The sequence below is a fragment of the Solenopsis invicta genome, chromosome 6 (assembly GCF_016802725.1).
Source record: "Solenopsis invicta isolate M01_SB chromosome 6, UNIL_Sinv_3.0, whole genome shotgun sequence".
Classification (NCBI taxonomy): domain Eukaryota; kingdom Metazoa; phylum Arthropoda; class Insecta; order Hymenoptera; family Formicidae; genus Solenopsis; species Solenopsis invicta.
Window position 1 is genome coordinate 12677419 of NC_052669.1, and position 18745 is coordinate 12696163.

General features: G+C 35.3%; 1 protein-coding gene across 3 annotated transcripts in view; it reads left to right on the forward strand.

Annotated features, from left to right (window-relative positions):
- LOC105207843 (serine/threonine-protein kinase 16) overlaps window positions 1–13636 on the forward strand; it is a 113140-nt gene extending 99504 nt beyond the window's left edge. The window contains exons 5-6 of one of the 3 annotated variants that reach the window (XM_039451134.1): window positions 8120–8254; window positions 11406–13636. In XM_039451134.1, coding sequence (XP_039307068.1) covers window positions 8120–8254; window positions 11406–11522 — 252 coding nt within the window. In that variant the 3' untranslated portion in view covers window positions 11523–13636. The remainder of the gene's footprint in view (window positions 1–8119; window positions 8255–11405) is intronic. The other 2 variants (XM_039451132.1, XM_039451135.1) reach the window with 2 other exon arrangements.
- The last annotated feature ends 5109 nt before the right edge of the window (window positions 13637–18745 follow it).

An 18745-nucleotide genomic window follows, 5' to 3' on the forward strand; every position in this document is an offset into this window, starting at 1 on the left:
TACCGAAGTATTTTTTTCTAATAAATTCACATTTATATACGAACTCTCGATCTCAGGATTAATTACCCGGCAACCTCCCTTCGAGCCCTTTCCTGAGCTCGTCTGTGCTCGGACAATCACAGGTTGTTACACAATGCCATCCCAGCAAACACTTAGTTAACGTATATCAATGTTAGTTGTAATTTTCCACTCAGCAATGTTGTATATCACATTCGTAATATAACATTTTTTTGCATTTTTTATGTGATGGTCTTATGGAACGTTGTAAGAAGACAAAAGTTTCGGAACATCAATTTTGATTGAAAGGCTCAAAATGAACAGTTATAAATTCAGCATATTTTAAAAATTAAATAAGTAAATAAATAAATAAGACGACAATAAGTTAATAAAATACAAGTAATATTTATCAAATATAAAAGTAAAAAATTAGCTAATAAAAACTTAATTAAATAAATCAGAACTAAATAAACGAATGCTGTACAAGTTAAAAAGATATAAATTTTAAATTAGAACCGATTTGAAATTAAAATAACAAGAAAAACAATTATCATACTATCTCGAAAATATATCTTTAGAATTTATATTAGGATGTAACAAATTTTTAAAATATGCTGTAACTGTGCAGTTTGAGCCTTTCAACCAAAATTAATATTATGAAACCTTTGTCTTCTTATAATGTTTCATAAGACCATCACAAAAAAAATGCCGTTCGACACACATTTTGTAATAATTTAATGACTTTTAAGTAGTTATCGAGGCGAACATTACAGTAAATGTGACTATTTCTGCACCACTGGTAATTAGCTACATAGTATGTATTTTGATATGTCATACAACAAGAGAAACATTATAGAATTTTAGTACAGTTCTTGAAATTTGTTTGTATACTAAAAAAAAAATGATAATAACAGGTCGAACCGTTTATTATATTCAATTAACAATGTTTTTGTTCATACTTGCTTATAATACTTGGTACAGCTTTTAAACCCGTTTCTTGTTGTATTTTTGAAAATGAGTTACATTTTTCTTATATGACATATTCTCTTTTCGTAATATTGTAATTTTGTAATATTAATTTTGTATTACTGGTCAAATAATTTTTAAAATTGCTGAAAAATTATTTTAAAATGAAATTTCAAACAGCAAATAAATTATCTTTTTTGTTTTAAAAGCTGGATTTGATTTAAACTGTAAATGCTTTTCAAACTAGATGTTATCCATTAAAAGAAAAAGGATTTTATGCACTGAAAGCATTGCCAGCAAATATTGTACAAAGTTATCGTTATGTTAGTTGTAATTTCTCTCTCAACAATATAAATGTTGTGTAAAGAATATGGTATACAACATTGCTGAAGCGGAAATTACAACTAACATTAATATACATTAACTTGGTATTTGCTGGGATGGCATTGTAAAAACCTGTGGAAGTATGTCGTTTTTGAGATTAAAAAAGTTTTTGAGTAGCGTTTTGGATTATAAAAAATAGCAAAAAAATCGCGCTTTAAATACACGAAAATGACGAAAACAAGCGGAAATGTGATATTTTTTAAATCAGAAATATGATATATTTTAAGTTATTGGTTAATGATGCGTGATGATAATCTTCGTTTCCGTGGAGAATAGAAAATTTATTGGATTCAGCCAAAATAGTCTTTACAAAAGTAACCACGAAAAATAGCTAAAAAAAGGTGAAAAAAGTAGTTTTGGAGGTATTTAAGGGTGTTCTCATAAAAAAAATCTTAAAATAAATCAAGGAGGTAGTTTTTATGAAAATACAACTGTGATTAAAATATAGAGGTAGCATGTCTTATAAGAGCCGAGATATTACAATTTAAATTACTTTTTCGGCTTGTAAAATTAGAATTTTCTGTCAAACTGGAAAGCAAAAATTTGTGGTTATGTGTCTGAATAATATATACGACTAGTTTAAATTTCAAATCAATTCATTAAAAAATTGCAGAACAAAAATTATTAGTAAAAGTGCACATTAGGGGAGCAGTCACTGACGATCTTAACCTTGACATATGTTATCAATGGGAAGGTACTGAGTGACATACAAAAGGTTTTAAGTAATGCTTACTTTTTGTTAAAAAAATATTTCAGAAAGAAAAACAGTTTTTTTTACTTATTTCAGAAAATATTTATTTTACGAAAAAAAATGTCAAACAAAAAATAAAGCTAGTAATACGCTCTATAAAAAAGGTCACATACATATTTTATCTAACTTGAATACTTTAGTCGTTATTGTAGAAAAACTGTTTTGCGTCGAAAACCCATATAGAGAACGCATGGGCGGGGGAGGGGCTTTGCCCCTCTCCCTGCACCTCTTTCCTGTATTTTTCCTAACCCAACCTAACTCTATTTTAGTTGTAATTTGGCCAAGGATATTTAATTGACGTTGCGGTATTAGATTTGAAATTATGGCCCATCCCCTCCCGCACCCTCCCTGTCATTAGTGAATCGATTGAGACGGACTGGATTAGGTTAGAAAAAATACGGGGAGGAGGTGTGGGGGAGGGGCTCCGCCCAAGCATCTATTTTTCACGCAAAACTACTAAAAATAAAAAAAAATTATTTTAAAACACTTTTTCTACTATAAGGACTAAAGTATTGAAGTTAGATAAAAAATGTATATAACATTTTTTATAAAGTTTATGCGAGCTTCATTTTTTGTTCGACACACTTTTTTATAAAATAAATATTTTCTGAAATAAGTAAGAAAAACTGTTTCTTTTTTCTGTAATACATTTTAATAAGAAATGAGCATTACTTAAAGCCTTTTGTAAGTCGCTCGTACTTCTCCTTGATAACATATATCAAGGTCAAGGTTGTCAGAGGCTGCTCTCCTAATGTGCACTTTTACCAAATTATTTACTAAAAACATTTTTTTCAATATAGATGGTTTAAAATAAATTTTGTCTCATAAGTGTTGGCACGAGGTGTTTGTATGCACATAAAATTTAGCGATTAGACATTGAAACAACCGATACGTTAATGCGCGGAATTAGCTTGCAGCTAGATTAACGGAATAAGTTCGAGATGGGAGAGAGAAAATAAATTGACACGTGGTTTGAAATATGATTAACGAAAATGTAACATTTATTTCTAACGCAACGTTTAATAACACAAAAATGTATATTTATAAGTCGGAGCATGAACTGTGCTTTCTCGGCGGTTTACAAGAAAATAAGAGGAAAGAAAAAGACGGAGAACATATATGCGCGCGATCGCGTGAATTTTACGTTTTGACAGAACGGAGAATATAATTCGATACGATTTAATATTGATTGGACACTGGTACCAGAAAAAAAATACGGTGCGCTAATTACAGATTATTTACGGGCGGCCTTGACCGCGAGACCGTAGTCTTGCTGTTCTTAGAACCGGTGTCGGTTTTTCGGAGTATCGGAAAATAATAGCTCGGCAGCCACAGCTGACGAGTTTTTAAGCGCGATTGTATTTATACTTGACAGGGCGCAGTGTGCGGCGCGTCGACGGCACGGATACGCGGGCTAGTCTGGTACGCTTGTACGCCGAGTTAATTCTTGCAGCACGATCGGCTTAGTAACCGGTTATTCTGTATTGGGCTGGCGTGGAGTCGCCGAATTTTGATGGGACCACAAGAGCTGTCGAGTACCTTGGCTAGCGGCAAAGAACTTTTACCGCTACTTGTTACTGAAGAGGAGTTTCGGGTCAGGATCGGCAAATGGATGCTGAGTGTGCGAGCTGGGGCCTTTTATACCCCCTGGCTCGCACACTTGGTTATTCTCGTATAGTCTTGTTTTATTTCGAGATTTTATCTTGAGATTTCCCTTTACGGACCGCTAATACAGGTACGCTTTCACGGGGATTTTTCCTTGTGCCTAGCTGGTGATGCTCGTGCACGTGGCTTTCTGTTGTGCACGGATCGGTCTCGTGTCAACGGCTGTCTTCGGCCATTAGCGGTGTTGACTATGAGAGCTCTTATGATATGAATTAAAAGAGAGCTTATCACAAGAAACTTACAATTAGATGGAAATAGAGATTACAAGTTTGTTAACGGATATTTTGTCCGCGCGTTGTAAATGTAACAGTGCTTGTATCGTGTTCGGAGCATACACAAATTAATTTTCATTTTGTAAATTTAATCATTATTTATGCAAACCACCGTATTACCTTTGTTCGCATGTATGAGCATAATGTGAGGATTATTTTTTTATAAAAGTTTTTGTATTCACGAAACATAATAATATTTCTTTGTTGTTATTTCTGTTGTTACATTCACTGCCAATTTTTTGTATCCATGGGATACTAATGTTTACCTTTTATCATCATATCTAATTGCTAATAAATTTTATATGCACACAAACACCTTGTGCCGACACTTATAAACTTTGTTTTCAATCATCTATATTCGTTACACAGAGTCTATCAATAATTTTTTTAAAAGTACGGACGATAGGAAGAAGCCCGCGACTTGGTTTGAGAAACTTAGTTTTGTTTAATGACAAAAAGATGGGCTAAATTTCTGATAAATTCATTGAGGGAGGGATTTTGACCGTCCTTATTTGGCTAAAACTTTTCTTATCTAATTGACTCATTATTGTAAAAATGTCAATTTTTTTCTCTTGACTTTCTTGAGCTTTAAATTTTTGATTTTAAAGAAATTATAGTATCATGATATCAATGTTTAATATTCGATGAAATAATTTTTTAAAAATTAACTTTGAAGTTAAACTTACTCGATCTCTTACGGGGAAATAATAACGGTAAAACAATATTTTGCTGAAGGTAAACAAGTTAGACAACAATTTCTGTCATAATAGTTTAGAGTTTCAAATCGAACATGAGATTGATTTGACTCGGAATTGAGTCGAGTTGGCAAATATGCTATAATTTTCGATTTCTGTTTTGGCGATTGACATGTAACATTTTGATATCTGATTATAAAGCAGGGGCCATAGTCTCGAAAACATGTAAATAACCTTTGCATACAAAAGTGACAAAATAGTCAATGGAAGAATGTCACTGAATAATTCCATTGGTTAGTCTGTCACTTTTGTATACATAAGTTTTCAAGAATAGGGCCCTAGGAGTCGGAAGTTAGCCATATCGCAGGGCCGAAGCTGAAAAGGTAGTATTTGAAACTTGTAACGACCTGACTTCGCGCACGGGCGGTGTTGTGTCGGTGGACGAGGACGTGGGCAGGTCGCCGAGAGAACTAGACGTGTGTTTGATGATGACAAAACAAATTTGTTTATTTGAAACGCAGGAAAGCAAAAGCAGCGCGCGGACGGACGGATAAAGATGACGCTCGGAACGGACGTGACGGAGAATATATTTTTACGCGCGGACGTAACAGAGATATAACGCGTAGATGGGCGGAAAATAATTGCGGCGCTCAGACGGACGGACGAATCTATAATTTCGTGCGGACGGACGAACGACGGAGAATAATCGCGGAATAGGACGATCGCGGCTAGTTACAACGCAGGTGATTTCGAAACGAATTTCTCCGAACTCGGAATCCCTGTTTACGAGTTGGCGCGGCCTTGCCGAAGGCCGTGGCCACGGCCACGGGCGCGTAGGCCTGGTGGCAATATAGCTCGCGCGCGCGGTACAGCTGTACGGTACGGTGATTTGGCGATCGCGACGTGCAGCGTTTAATACTGCGTTGTTGTTGCGGCGGTGGCAACGACTCACGCCAAGATCTCTTGGTGGAGGCGTGAAACTCCACATCCCAGATTGTGAGTCGGTGCCGACGGAGAGGAGATAGGATGTTGGTTTCTCCGGTCTACCGAGATCTCTCGGTTGAGCCTAAGGCATTTGAGCCCGTAGAAGCAGAGGCGGTCAGGAAGCTTGTCGCCGAGATCTCTCGGCAGAAACCAAGTTTGCTTGATTTCGGATCAGAGCGGAAAGGTGTGCGTCTTTTGTACGGACAGGCGGTCCGGAGAAAAGAAGTCCTGTTCGTAGAAGCGGCGGCGTTTATATAGCCAGATCTTGAGAAGAGGGGTTGTGCGGGGAAGCGGACGGTACGTTATTGGAGAGAGGATCTCCGCCACTCAAGAGCAGCAACCGCCACTTTGTTCGCTATTACGGCGCGTGCGCGCGGAGAGTAATTTGACGCGCGGATGTCTACTCTCGCGCTACACCGTTTTGAAAATCTTATTGGCGCTATGCGCTTGTTATTTGCTGTCCGGCGGATGTTCGGCCAAACAGCACGGAACGGTAGACAGTCCGAGGGGGAGCGGTAAGACGGTTTGTTACAAACTTTAAACCGACATAACTTAAATAATTTGTAAATTTTAATTTGTTGTACATTATTGTACTCATTAGAAAGACGCTAAAACTTTTATCATGTAGAAATATTCACTTTACCATGCGAAATTTATGCACCCTCTGTTTTTTAACATAAATATTTTCTTTAAGTAAAGTTTAACTTTTAAAATTTTCAAAGAAAGTAATCACAGTGCTGGTAAAAGTTTGGGTGCAATAATCAGTGCACGTTATTGTTGTTCAAAATACAGACTATATTTTAATTGAAATGGACGTTTCAGCATTTTGAAGTCATCTTCAGCAAGTAATATAAAGAAAGTGCAGATCTCAATTAAATGTTTATAGCCAAGGAGTCGTTCAATGTATCAACTCGTAGTGATAACCTTGTTGAACATTTCAGTGTCAACTAGCAAAACAAATTTGCCACAGAACATTTTCTTTAAGTGGTCACTGTGTGTTCACAATACAGTTTTTAAACCTTATAATTTGATATTTTTATTGAATCTATCTCTGTTAGTTTACGAGATAAAAGGGGGTAGTCACTTATACAATATATAGGGTGTCCCAGATCCAGCACACTACTTGCTAATGGCAGATTCCTGAGGTCATTTAAAGAAAATGTTGAAGCTACAATAATGTTCAAATGGAAAGCGTTTAAAAATGTCTAATCGGATTGTCTATTGTTCGCGCGTTTAAGTCAGTTGAATAGTGAAGGTGTCTGTAGATATTAACGTTTAAATAGTAATATGATTTAGCGTATACACTTTTGTGTTCATTTTTAAATTCTTTTCTTTGTAACATTTCTTGTTTAATTAACACTAAACAAGACAAGCGCGCGCTACGCGCGCATTACAAAACTTCTGATGTTACATAATTTTATACAAATTTAATGTGACACTATTAACCCCTCAATACACAAAGTCAAAATACACGATCTCCGCGATGACAGCCGCTCACGAAGTTAGCGCAGCGAGAGAAACAATCAGCATCGCGGAAAAGCAACAACAATAATTTCGATACATTCGATATATTCTTTACATGCCTTTTTTCAGAAATGATCCTGTATATGCTGATAATATTAATAGCGGTTTAGAAATTATTTTATGGAATATTGATTTTGGAATGCATCGAGTTATTGATACATATCGAGTTGTCAAATTTGTCGTATAAAATATGTCGTAAATTAATAGATAATATCTTTTATGGTGTCTTAATGAAGGTGTCCTAATGAATTAATCAATATTTTTTTAATAATTTGATAGACTAATAAAGAATGTAAATATTAATAAAAACTTTCCTACGATAAATTATAAAAAGATAACTTAAATAATAACTATTCTTGACATCACTTTTTATAAAATACAGTTATGATCGAACTACATATACATTATTTTGCAAAGTATGTACGGAATTTATTATCACAAAATTATTACAAAAATTAGCAGTATTTAGATATATACAATATATTTGAGAGAAGAAGGAATTTTTAAATAAAAAAAAATCAATACTGTTTTTTTTTTAAATTTTTTGTACTTTCTTTGACAATTCAGAAACATTTTACACATTTATTTTATTCAATTTTTTTCAGCAAATAATATATGTATATTTAATACATAAGAAATTTACATTGCATATATAATACATTGAATAAATATTGCACAATGTTTCTGAATATTGAAGTATAACGTCTGCAAGACATTCAAAAGACATTGAACGATTTTATAATATTTTTTGAACATTGAATCTAAATTTTAAAACGTCGTTTCAACATTTGCAATGTTATAATTCAACGTTTGTGTGCTGTATGGGATATAAAGCTCTGTAAGTGATATAAAGCTCTTGATTTAATGTTGTTTTCTTTTAGTCGTTGGGATGTATACTGTATGCACTATGTTATTTTAAATCTCCTTTTGATACTGTTTACGAACGAGGCGACAGCGTAGCTCTTGCTGTAATTAGTGCACATGTAACGTTTCCAGATGGTACTCCATACAACGAAGTTGTAATCTGTTATATATTATGCTTTTTTTAAGTCTGTCCACTGTTAATGTTAAATATAAATATTTAAATATTTTTTTGTAGTTTTATTTCAAAATTAAAGTTTTCAATATTAAACGTAAATTGAACAATAACATATTTTGTATAAAACTTAATTCTAATAATTCTTTCCTGTTTTTATATAATATTTTAAATTGTGTTAACAAATATTTACGCACATTAATCCAAGAATTTTACGTAAGAAGAGATTATTTCGGAAAAAATTCCACTTAGCTAAATTTCAGCACACACTTTTATTTAGGCATTATAAACAACGTACAAAAAGTTGCCGACATCGTATTTGTTTCAAAAGTTATTCAAGGTCAAAGGTTACAAAAAACGTGTTTTTTTGTAAATATCTCGCTTTCTATTAGTCGTACGTCAATTATGTATTATAAAAATTGAATATTGAATTGTCTTCCATAAAAAAGGTCCTACATATTTTTCATGTACGAGCAACTGTTTTCACATTATACAGCCAACAGGTGTCCACAGAACGATAATAGCTACCAGGTGTATAAAATGCGGATTTTTTTTCCAAAAAAATACGTTAAATTTGAAAGAATGATAAAAAGTAATTTATTCAAAGTATGCTCCATTGCTTGATATACATTTTTCTTATCTTTCGGGTACTTCGTGGATACTACGCCAGTAAAAATCTTCCTCTTTTGCCGCGAACCATTCATCAAGCCATTTTTTCACATCTTCGTACGAACCAAAGCGCTGCTCAGCAAGTGCATGACTCATCGATGCAAATAAGTGGTAATTGGAAGGAATCAAGTTTGGTGAGTAAACCGCATGGGCTAGCACTTTCCAGCTGAATGCTTCTAACGTGTCGCGAACCGATTTTACCGTATGTATGGAGCATTATCATGAAGAAAAATGATCTTGTGTTGCCTTTTTCGATATTCTGGTCATTTTTCGAGTAGCGAACGATTCAAATTGATTAATTGTCGGTAGCGTTTGGTATTAACCGTTTCACCAGGCTTTAACAGCTCATAACAGACCACACCTTTCTGGTCCTACCAAACACAGAGCATCGCCTTTCTGTCAAAACGATTCGGTCTTGTGGTTGATGTGGATGGTGCGCCTGGTCTACCCATGATTTTTTATGCTTGAGATTTTTAAAATATATCCACTTTTCATTACCAGTAATAATAGGATGCAAAAACGACTTTCTTTTGTATCGTTTGAGCAAAATTTCACGTGTGTTTTTGTGCCTCTCTATCTGTCTCGCGTTCAACTCATGTGGTATCCATATATCGACCTTCTAAATCTTTCTCATCTCTCGTAGGCGATTGAAAACAGCTTGTTGACTAACGCTCAGTTGCTTTGCGAGTTGTTTTTGTGTTTGTGAATCGTCTTTGTCCAACAATGCTTGCAATTTTACATTTTCGTATCTTTTTGGTAGTTTTCCGTGTTCCTTGTCTGCAACATCAAAATTACCACTTTTGAAACGCCGAAATTATCGTTTACACGTATCTTGCAATGGAGCATTTTCATCATAAGTTTCTTGAAGTAATATGATTCAACGGCAGTTTTTTTCAAATAAAAACAAAAAAATTAACACTGTCTGCGAATGCTCTTTATTTGGCACAAATTTCGACATATTGAACATAGCAAAATAATACTATACAAACACTTTTTCAATTTATCATTTGTGCGCGTTGACTCTTGTTGACTATTGCTAGATGGGTCATTTTTTACGCGCATGCGCCACAGTAGAGGCACTTAATACAGTGCCGTATAGTGATACATATAGGCGGGAAATCTTGGCAAGTTGTTGCTGCAAAGGTTAGATGTAAGCTACATTTCAAAACATACCTTTCGATGAAAATTGTACTCAAAATAATGTAGTATACGTTACATGTACTGTATATTTCGAGTAAAATTTTTTTCTAAAGGAACGTTTTGGAATTTGATATAATAATGTAAGTCATTTTGTACATCAATTATTTAATCTTTTTATAATTATATTTGGGCACGTGCATGTAAATCTTATAATTAATAAGATTTACATGCACGTGCCCGTGCATTTAAATCTTATTAATGACTAAATAACTAATATTTTTTCTTTTCAAGAAGTTTTCTTTTATTATTGTTGAAACAATGCTCTAGTAGTACCCTTTTCCGTATGGTTATAGTACTTTACTAAGGCTGAGTTTTATGCGCATATGCGAAAAAAGCGACCCATCTAGCAACACTGCTTGTTAATGGCAACAAAATGGCATATACGTGAAGTCTTTATATTACACACTGCATTGGTGCACCATATGTTGTCTCAAATTCGCATTTCATGCTTGTACACTTAGTACAATGAAAAAAAAGTTTTGTAGCATAGGAATTCTCCTAGATTCAATCAGTATGTCTGTTCTAAAACGGATGAATTGATTAGCAATTTAATTTTGTGATGTTACATTTGGATTCTTCTTTAAACCCGCGTTTTAAATTCGGCAAAATTGCGGCACACGATTTGGGGGAATATAAATGTTTATAAAATTTATTTAAAAAATTATTTAGTACTAAAAACTGCTTTCGACCGGTAATTTATTATTTCGATTCATATTGAATTATTTATTTATTTTTTTTTGTTAGCCCAAAGAATCAACTAAAATTTCTCACTAGTTTTTCTGCTTTAATATTAAAATTAAAAAATTTGAGAGCTTTTACTCAAAATATTTATTTTTACAAATTTTTGCAATACGATTTTTTAAAATTGTAATTACTTAAGAAATTATTAAAGTCATTAATTTCTATAGCTTGGTATTTTTCAATACAGTTTATAATTACAGAAAGTAAATAAATAAAATCATACTTTGCTTTATGAAAGTTTTAATAATTTTATTTTTTTGTAATTATTCTAAAGTATATCATTCAGGCATTTTACATTTTATGTTTCTTTAATTTTTATATAATTTTTATTTTATAAAATAATTGTTTTTACAAATAAATGATTAAATAGTTTATTTTTAAACTTGAATAAAGATATTTATGTAACACGCACACATTTAAAGTCTTGCTATTTTGCTTTTGGAATAAAATTGCTTTTTTCGTGGACAGACTTTTATTCACTTAATATGAATTTTTCCATAAATTAAATATTTCTTTTTCAGGATATGCAAAATTTAATTTTATCAATGTTAAAAGTTAATCCAATGGAGCGTCCATATATATATAGTGTAATAGAGAGCGTGCATGGTGTTATTATTAAATTGGAGGATAGAGTATAGTCACACAGCATATAAAATGTAACATATGATATTGCGATGACTAGATTACATGGTTAAGAAAACCATACAGGATTATATATTTATAAGACAATTGTATGTAAAATAGATGCAATTATATATAATATAGTTTATATATATTATAGAGGCATGTAAGCAATATAAAAACATCATAAAATACACCAAAACAATGTATAAAAAATATTTTCAATGACCACGTCGAAAATTACGATATAATCTTATAATAAGATAATAAGGGAAATAAAGCGCTATTTAAAATTTTAGAGACAGAAGATTTGTAAAAATTAAAATGCATTTTCTATATTCTGTAATATATGATTATTATATTATTAATTTATGTAGAAAGTAAAATAAATAAAAATATTAAGAAAAATAAACAACTCCTATATTTAAAAATAATGTAAGAAATAAAACTTTAAGAAGCGGATCTTTTGTGTGGATGTTTTGTATGCTAATATAATTAAGGGAGAACCTAATCTGTTTTATAAGATCAAAAGAATCGATTTTTTAAAAGTGATGTTAATTGATAACACTATCTGAAAATGTCCTTTTAAAATATTTAATCGAGATTTAAAGTATATTTCGAGTTACAGTCTCAAAAAAGTCATGATGGGACAGATGTTCAAGCGCGCAGCGAGAGCGAACGAATTGCTCTTACTTCTTAAAAATTTTTGATTTGGCAAATATTCCTAGTATTGAATAAATGTATTTATATATTATTACGCCGTTTCCGCGTAACGGTGTGAACGGCGCGATCAAATAAGACTAAAGATTACAAATTAACTCTACCTAACGGCAGAGGTGGGGGGTAAGGCGAGGGATAGTTTCCACCACTTGCTTTACGAGGAAATCGGAGAACAGGCGAGAAATTCGAATCAGATTAGTAACAATAACAAAGAGAATTTATTCATTTGCGAATAATTACATGAGCGACAGTCTACTCACAGTAAGTCTGGCACTCGAATGCTAATCTAAAATTAACGGAACGTAAAAGGGGAGTGTGGCCGAACTCGAAAAGAAAACTAAAATTTCTGCGCGATCTCGAAATCGCTTCCCGACAGGCGTTCTCAAACTACCGCTCGCGAATATCTTTTCTACACTCGCCTCGAAAACAAACACGAACAGGCTAATCCGCACGCGTGGTGCAGAGCTCCGTACCGGATTCTGCACACATTTTGACAGTTGATACGTCACGCGTCCTCAGGAGATTAGCCTACACGACTCGCGAAATTCTTTTAGCTTGCTACGAAGTCCGCGGAGAGCCCTTCACACTTGCCGTCGATCGTTCTCTCTCTACATTAATAGTCCGGGAGCTAGCGACACTTTTTTTTTACAAATTAGTTTAAAGTTAATTCACTTTTTCTCTTACCATATTTGTGCTACGTATCCATAAAATCGACTCTTGTGGGCGCGCCAGCGGAACATTGCTTGACAATAGCGTCTCAATTATGTAAAAAAAAGTAGTCTTAATGATATAAATGCTTAAAGTTGAAATTTTTTGTACTAATTATGGACCTCACAAAATGATGTTTTGCCACCTTATTTGTAGAACAGCATACTCCTGCCACTTATATAAACATGTGAAAAAAATTAAGTCGGTTGATAGAAAGGCTTAAGGCTCGTTGCTAGATTAATAGAAATACTAAGTTGAGATACCCATTGACATTTCGCGTTATTGTTTAAGTATAATAAATATTACAAAACAGCTCGATTATCCAGCGCCATTTATTATATTAATTATAAAATAAACTACTATTAAGCTAAATACAGCGCAAATCAATTTGTGGTATTACCGCGCTTTGTAATAGCATCGCCGCCATATTGGTGGAGTAATATGCGATAGGGTCCGAAAATAGGAGCCCCAAAAGAGAGAAACCCAAATGACGCCACGACGAGTCAGTCGGTTACAGACCGAGCTAGGAGACAGACCTATGCCACCGGGCATTTGTCGTATGATGCAATATTGCATCATCTCGCGCGCGACGCAAACGGTAAAATTATTCGTTAAGAACATTGTGAATGGTGATTAGGGACCAATTGTACCTTTATTTTCTTTTATTATCATGTGTATGCAATAAAACATTATTTTATGTGAACCGGCATAAATTATTTGCGCAACCGACGTTGATAAGTCCTATTCCCATGTCACTACCTAAAACAAGAAGTGCATAGACATTAAACGCAGTGCACGCAATTGAAATAATAGACTTACTTGTGTCCCGACGAACATTACGCAGCGGCGTAATTAATCCCACGACGACCGTTGACAGGAGGGACGAGCCTGGCCAATCAGGTACAAGGATTCCTGAAACAGAGAAAAGGACTCAGTTAAGCAATTACCTTGGTAATTAGGAGGTCAAATAACCTGGCGACGTGAGATCTTTGCAGAATTCATCCGAAAAGTAGGTGAGATAACCTGTAAAGTGAAAACACGAAATTAATATCTGTTCGTCCGGTCACAGCTCCCCGTAGAAATCCATCCAAAGCCAAAAATGGAATCCGGAAAGAAAAAGACCCAAGAAAATTCTCACCAGGCCAAGCCAAGAAGCACGCAACCGGATCTGGCCCATTCGAAGGCCACAATTGCACCGGGGCGAAGTTGGCTGTCGGACTAATAGTTACAGCAATTTACAAAATACCATTTGATTGCTAGTCGTTTGCTAGCGTTTGCATGTTTTTTTGTTTTGTTTGCATACTAATTAGTTTAGATGGAAAATCAAAATTAAAAATTGGACAAGTTTTACTAGGTGAAATTGCGATTTGACCATTTATCTCATGATTTCGTGAATATTTCGGTGTCAAATCGTTTGCTAGTCGTTTGCCAGTTCCGTATACATAAGTATTACATCGATAAATTGCGTCATAGTTTATTTATTAATAAATGTAAATTATACACTACTCAAAAGAAAATAGGGAACACTTTCCAGACACCAAAAATTAGGCTATTTTCAAATGACTGTAACTCGGTGAAAAATCATCGTAGATAAAAAATAAAAAAAGCATTTTGAAGCTTGAAGATCCAACTTTAACGCTCTATCAGCAGATTTTCAAAATTCTTTTAACTTCCTTGTCTTATGCAGTAAAAAAGCACACCCTGTTTTGTTCCTTAAAATTTCGTATTTTTGACACTTTGCAGCTCGACCAACAAATTTTTTTCGAACAATTCAAGTAAAGCTTCATAAACTACAACATTTTGCCTACAAAATGCTTTTTTTAAATTTCTCTACGATTTTTTTTGACCGAGTTACGCTACTTTGAAGCTAAACCTGCATTTTTTACAAATGATATCCGTACTCCGTGAAAAATCATCGTAGACAAAAATCAAAAAACCATTTTAAAGCTCGAAGTTCCAGCTTTAACATGCTGTTAATGGTTTTCAAAAATTTTCTCAATTTCTTAGTACTATGCCCCAAAAAAGATACACTGTTTTTTCCTTAAAATAACGTATTTTTAACAGCCTGTAGCTCAATAAAAAAATTTTTCTCGACAAATCCAATGCAAGTGCCATAAAGTATGACATTTTCTCTACAAAATGCTTTTTTTAAAGTTTTTTCTACGATTTTTTTTGACCGAGTTACAAGACTTTGAAGATATACATTTTTTACAGTACATTTTTCCGAAAAATGACGTCTACCGCCGACATTAGCATTACCCAATGTGCACCACGTGGAGGTTGTCGGTCGGATTTTTGCACATCGTGTGTGTGTGTAGTGGTGTGTGTGTGTGTGTGTGTGTGTGTGTGTGTGTGTGTGTGTGTGTGTGTGTGTGTGTGTTGTATGTATCACAGCAGAGATAAGGACCCCGCAGTTCGTCACTTCTGCAGTATTTAATGACTCCAAACCCTCTCTGCTGTGTGTGTATGCGCTCGCGCGCATGAGAGTTCAATAGTGTGTATTTCCTCCTCTCTGATCAATTACTGCTTGCAAGCGTTCTCGCATATTTATACATCTTGCAATACGATCTTGCGGAATGTTGTGCCAAATTTCCGTTAAAATTTCTCCCAATTCTTCTAAATTTCGCGGCTGTTCCTCGCGACGCCTTAATCGTCGTTCCATTTCATCCCAAATGTGCTCGATTGGATTTAAGTCCGGGCTATTGGCGGGATGATTTAACAGTCTAATTGCGTGTCGTTGAAAAAAACGTCGCGTTATATTCGCCGTATGAGGTCGAGCGTTGTCCTGCATAAAAATAAAGTTCCGACAGGTTCGATTTAATAGCAAAACGTGTGGTCGTAGAATATCGTTGATATAACGAACACCCGTCATTGCCGGAGGTGGCAGGATCACTAGATCACTTCGTCTTGTAAGTGATATACACCCCCACACCATCACGGAACCGCCGTTGTAGGATCGTATTGGCATAACGCAACGTCGATCATAGCGTTCATTTCGTCGATGCCAAGTACGTATACGAGCATCATTGCCATAAAGGCAAAAACATGATTCGTCGGAGAAATATACATTTCTCCAATCCTGTGAACTGTAAACATATAGTCGTCTTAGTCTAAAAAAATCTCTTTTTAGACAAAGATGATTCCATATGTAAACATTGCATGCTCAATACAATAAAATTTTGTTTAGTACGCCGGCGATTCTCGCAGTGTGATAAGCGACACGGAATTTTCAAAATGCCGCGTAGACATTTATCGGCCGTAGAAGTTGCACGCATAATTGCGCTTTTGCAACAAGGTTTTAGTATGCGTTATGTGGCGCAAGATATTGGTGCATCTGTGTCCGTAGTGAGTAGAGCTTGGTTACGATATCAAGACACGGGAAATTACACGAGACGTGAAGGTAGTGGTCGTTCTCGATTAACGACAAATAGACAAGATCGAGCCATTGTTCGTTATGCATTAGAAAGACGAATAATTACCGCAAGAAACATTCGTAATGACATTCATTTGCGCCATGTGTGCGAACAAACAATTCGCAACCGTTTGAGAGAAGCCGGTCTTCGTTCTCGTGTTCGTGCACAAGTACCAAGACTCACACTCGTACATCGCCAAGTACGTTATCAATTTGCGCGCGATCACATAAATTGGACCGCTAGGGATTGGAGAAATGTATATTTCTCCGACGAATCACGTTTTTGCCTTTATGGCAATGATGCTCGTATACGTACTTGGCATCGACGAAATGAACGCTATGATCGACGTTGCGTTATGCCAATACGATCCTACAACGGCGGTTCCGTGATGGTGTGGGGGTGTATATCACTTACAAGACGAAGTGATCTAGTGATCCTGCCACCTCCGGCAATGACGGGTGTTCGTTATATCAACGATATTCTACGACCACACGTTTTGCTATTAAATCGAACCTGTCGGAACTTTATTTTTATGCAGGACAACGCTCGACCTCATACGGCGAATATAACGCGACGTTTTTTTCAACGACACGCAATTAGACTGTTAAATCATCCCGCCAATAGCCCGGACTTAAATCCAATCGAGCACATTTGGGATGAAATGGAACGACGATTAAGGCGTCGCGAGGAACAGCCGCGAAATTTAGAAGAATTGGGAGAAATTTTAACGGAAATTTGGCACAACATTCCGCAAGATCGTATTGCAAGATGTATAAATATGCGAGAACGCTTGCAAGCAGTAATTGATCAGAGAGGAGGAAATACACACTATTGAACTCTCATGCGCGCGAGCGCATACACACACAGCAGAGAGGGTTTGGAGTCATTAAATACTGCAGAAGTGACGAACTGCGGGGTCCTTATCTCTGCTGTGATACATACATACACACACACACACACACACACACACACACACACACACACACACACACACACACACTCACACACACACACACGATGTGCAAAAATCCGACCGACAACCTCCACGTGGTGCACATTGGGTAATGCTAATGTCGGCGGTAGACGTCATTTTTCGGAAAAATGTACTGTAAAAAATGTATATCTTCAAAGTCTTGTAACTCGGTCAAAAAAATCGTAGAGAAAACTTTAAAAAAAGCATTTTGTAGAGAAAATGTCATACTTTATGGCACTTGCATTGGATTTGTCGAGAAAAATTTTTTTATTGAGCTACAGGCTGTTAAAAATACGTTATTTTAAGGAAAAAACAGTGTATCTTTTTTGGGGCATAGTACTAAGAAATTGAGAAAATTTTTGAAAACCATTAACAGCATGTTAAAGCTGGAACTTCGAGCTTTAAAATGGTTTTTTGATTTTTTGTCTACGATGATTTTTCACGGAGTACGGATATCATTTGTAAAAAATGCAGGTTTAGCTTCAAAGTAGCGTAACTCGGTCAAAAAAAATCGTAGAGAAATTTTAAAAAAAGCATTTTGTAGGCAAAATGTTGTAGTTTATGAAGCTTTACTTGAATTGTTCGAAAAAAATTTGTTGGTCGAGCTGCAAAGTGTCAAAAATACGAAATTTTAAGGAACAAAACAGGGTGTGCTTTTTTACTGCATAAGACAAGGAAGTTAAAAGAATTTTGAAAATCTGCTGATAGAGCGTTAAAGTTGGATCTTCAAGCTTCAAAATGCTTTTTTTATTTTTTATCTACGATGATTTTTCACCGAGTTACAGTCATTTGAATATAGCCTAATTTTTGGTGTCTGGAAAGTGTTCCCTATTTTCTTTTGAGTAGTGTATATTAGGAGTACAAATTGAAAACCGCCGTTTTTTGTCAAAATTTGAGGATTGATTGTTGAAAAATGGTTACATACTTATTCTTGAAAGTATTGTCCATCGCTGGCCATTACTTTCTCCCACCTTTCGGGCAGCATACGAATCCCGCGTCGAAGAAACTGCTTGTCTTTTGCGGCGATCCACGAATCGACCCAGTTTTTGGCCTCTTCGTAATAATGGAAGTGCTGCTCAGCCAGGCCATGCGCCATTGATCGGAACAAGTGGTAATCTGAAGGGGCGATGTCAGGAGAATACGGCGGATGAGGTAAGACGTCCCATTTCAATGTTTCCAGATAGGTTTTAACGACCTGAGCAACATGTGGCCGAGCGTTGTCGTGCAGCAACATCACTTTTTCGTGTCTTTGCTCGTATTGTGGCCATTTTTCCTGCAATGCTTGGCTCAAACGCATTAGTTGTGTTCGGTAGCGAGCTCCTGTGATGGTTTCACCCGGTTGCAACAGCTCATAATAAATCACGCCGAGCTGGTCCCACCAAATACACAGCATGAGCTTCGAGCCATGGATGTTTGGCTTGGCCGT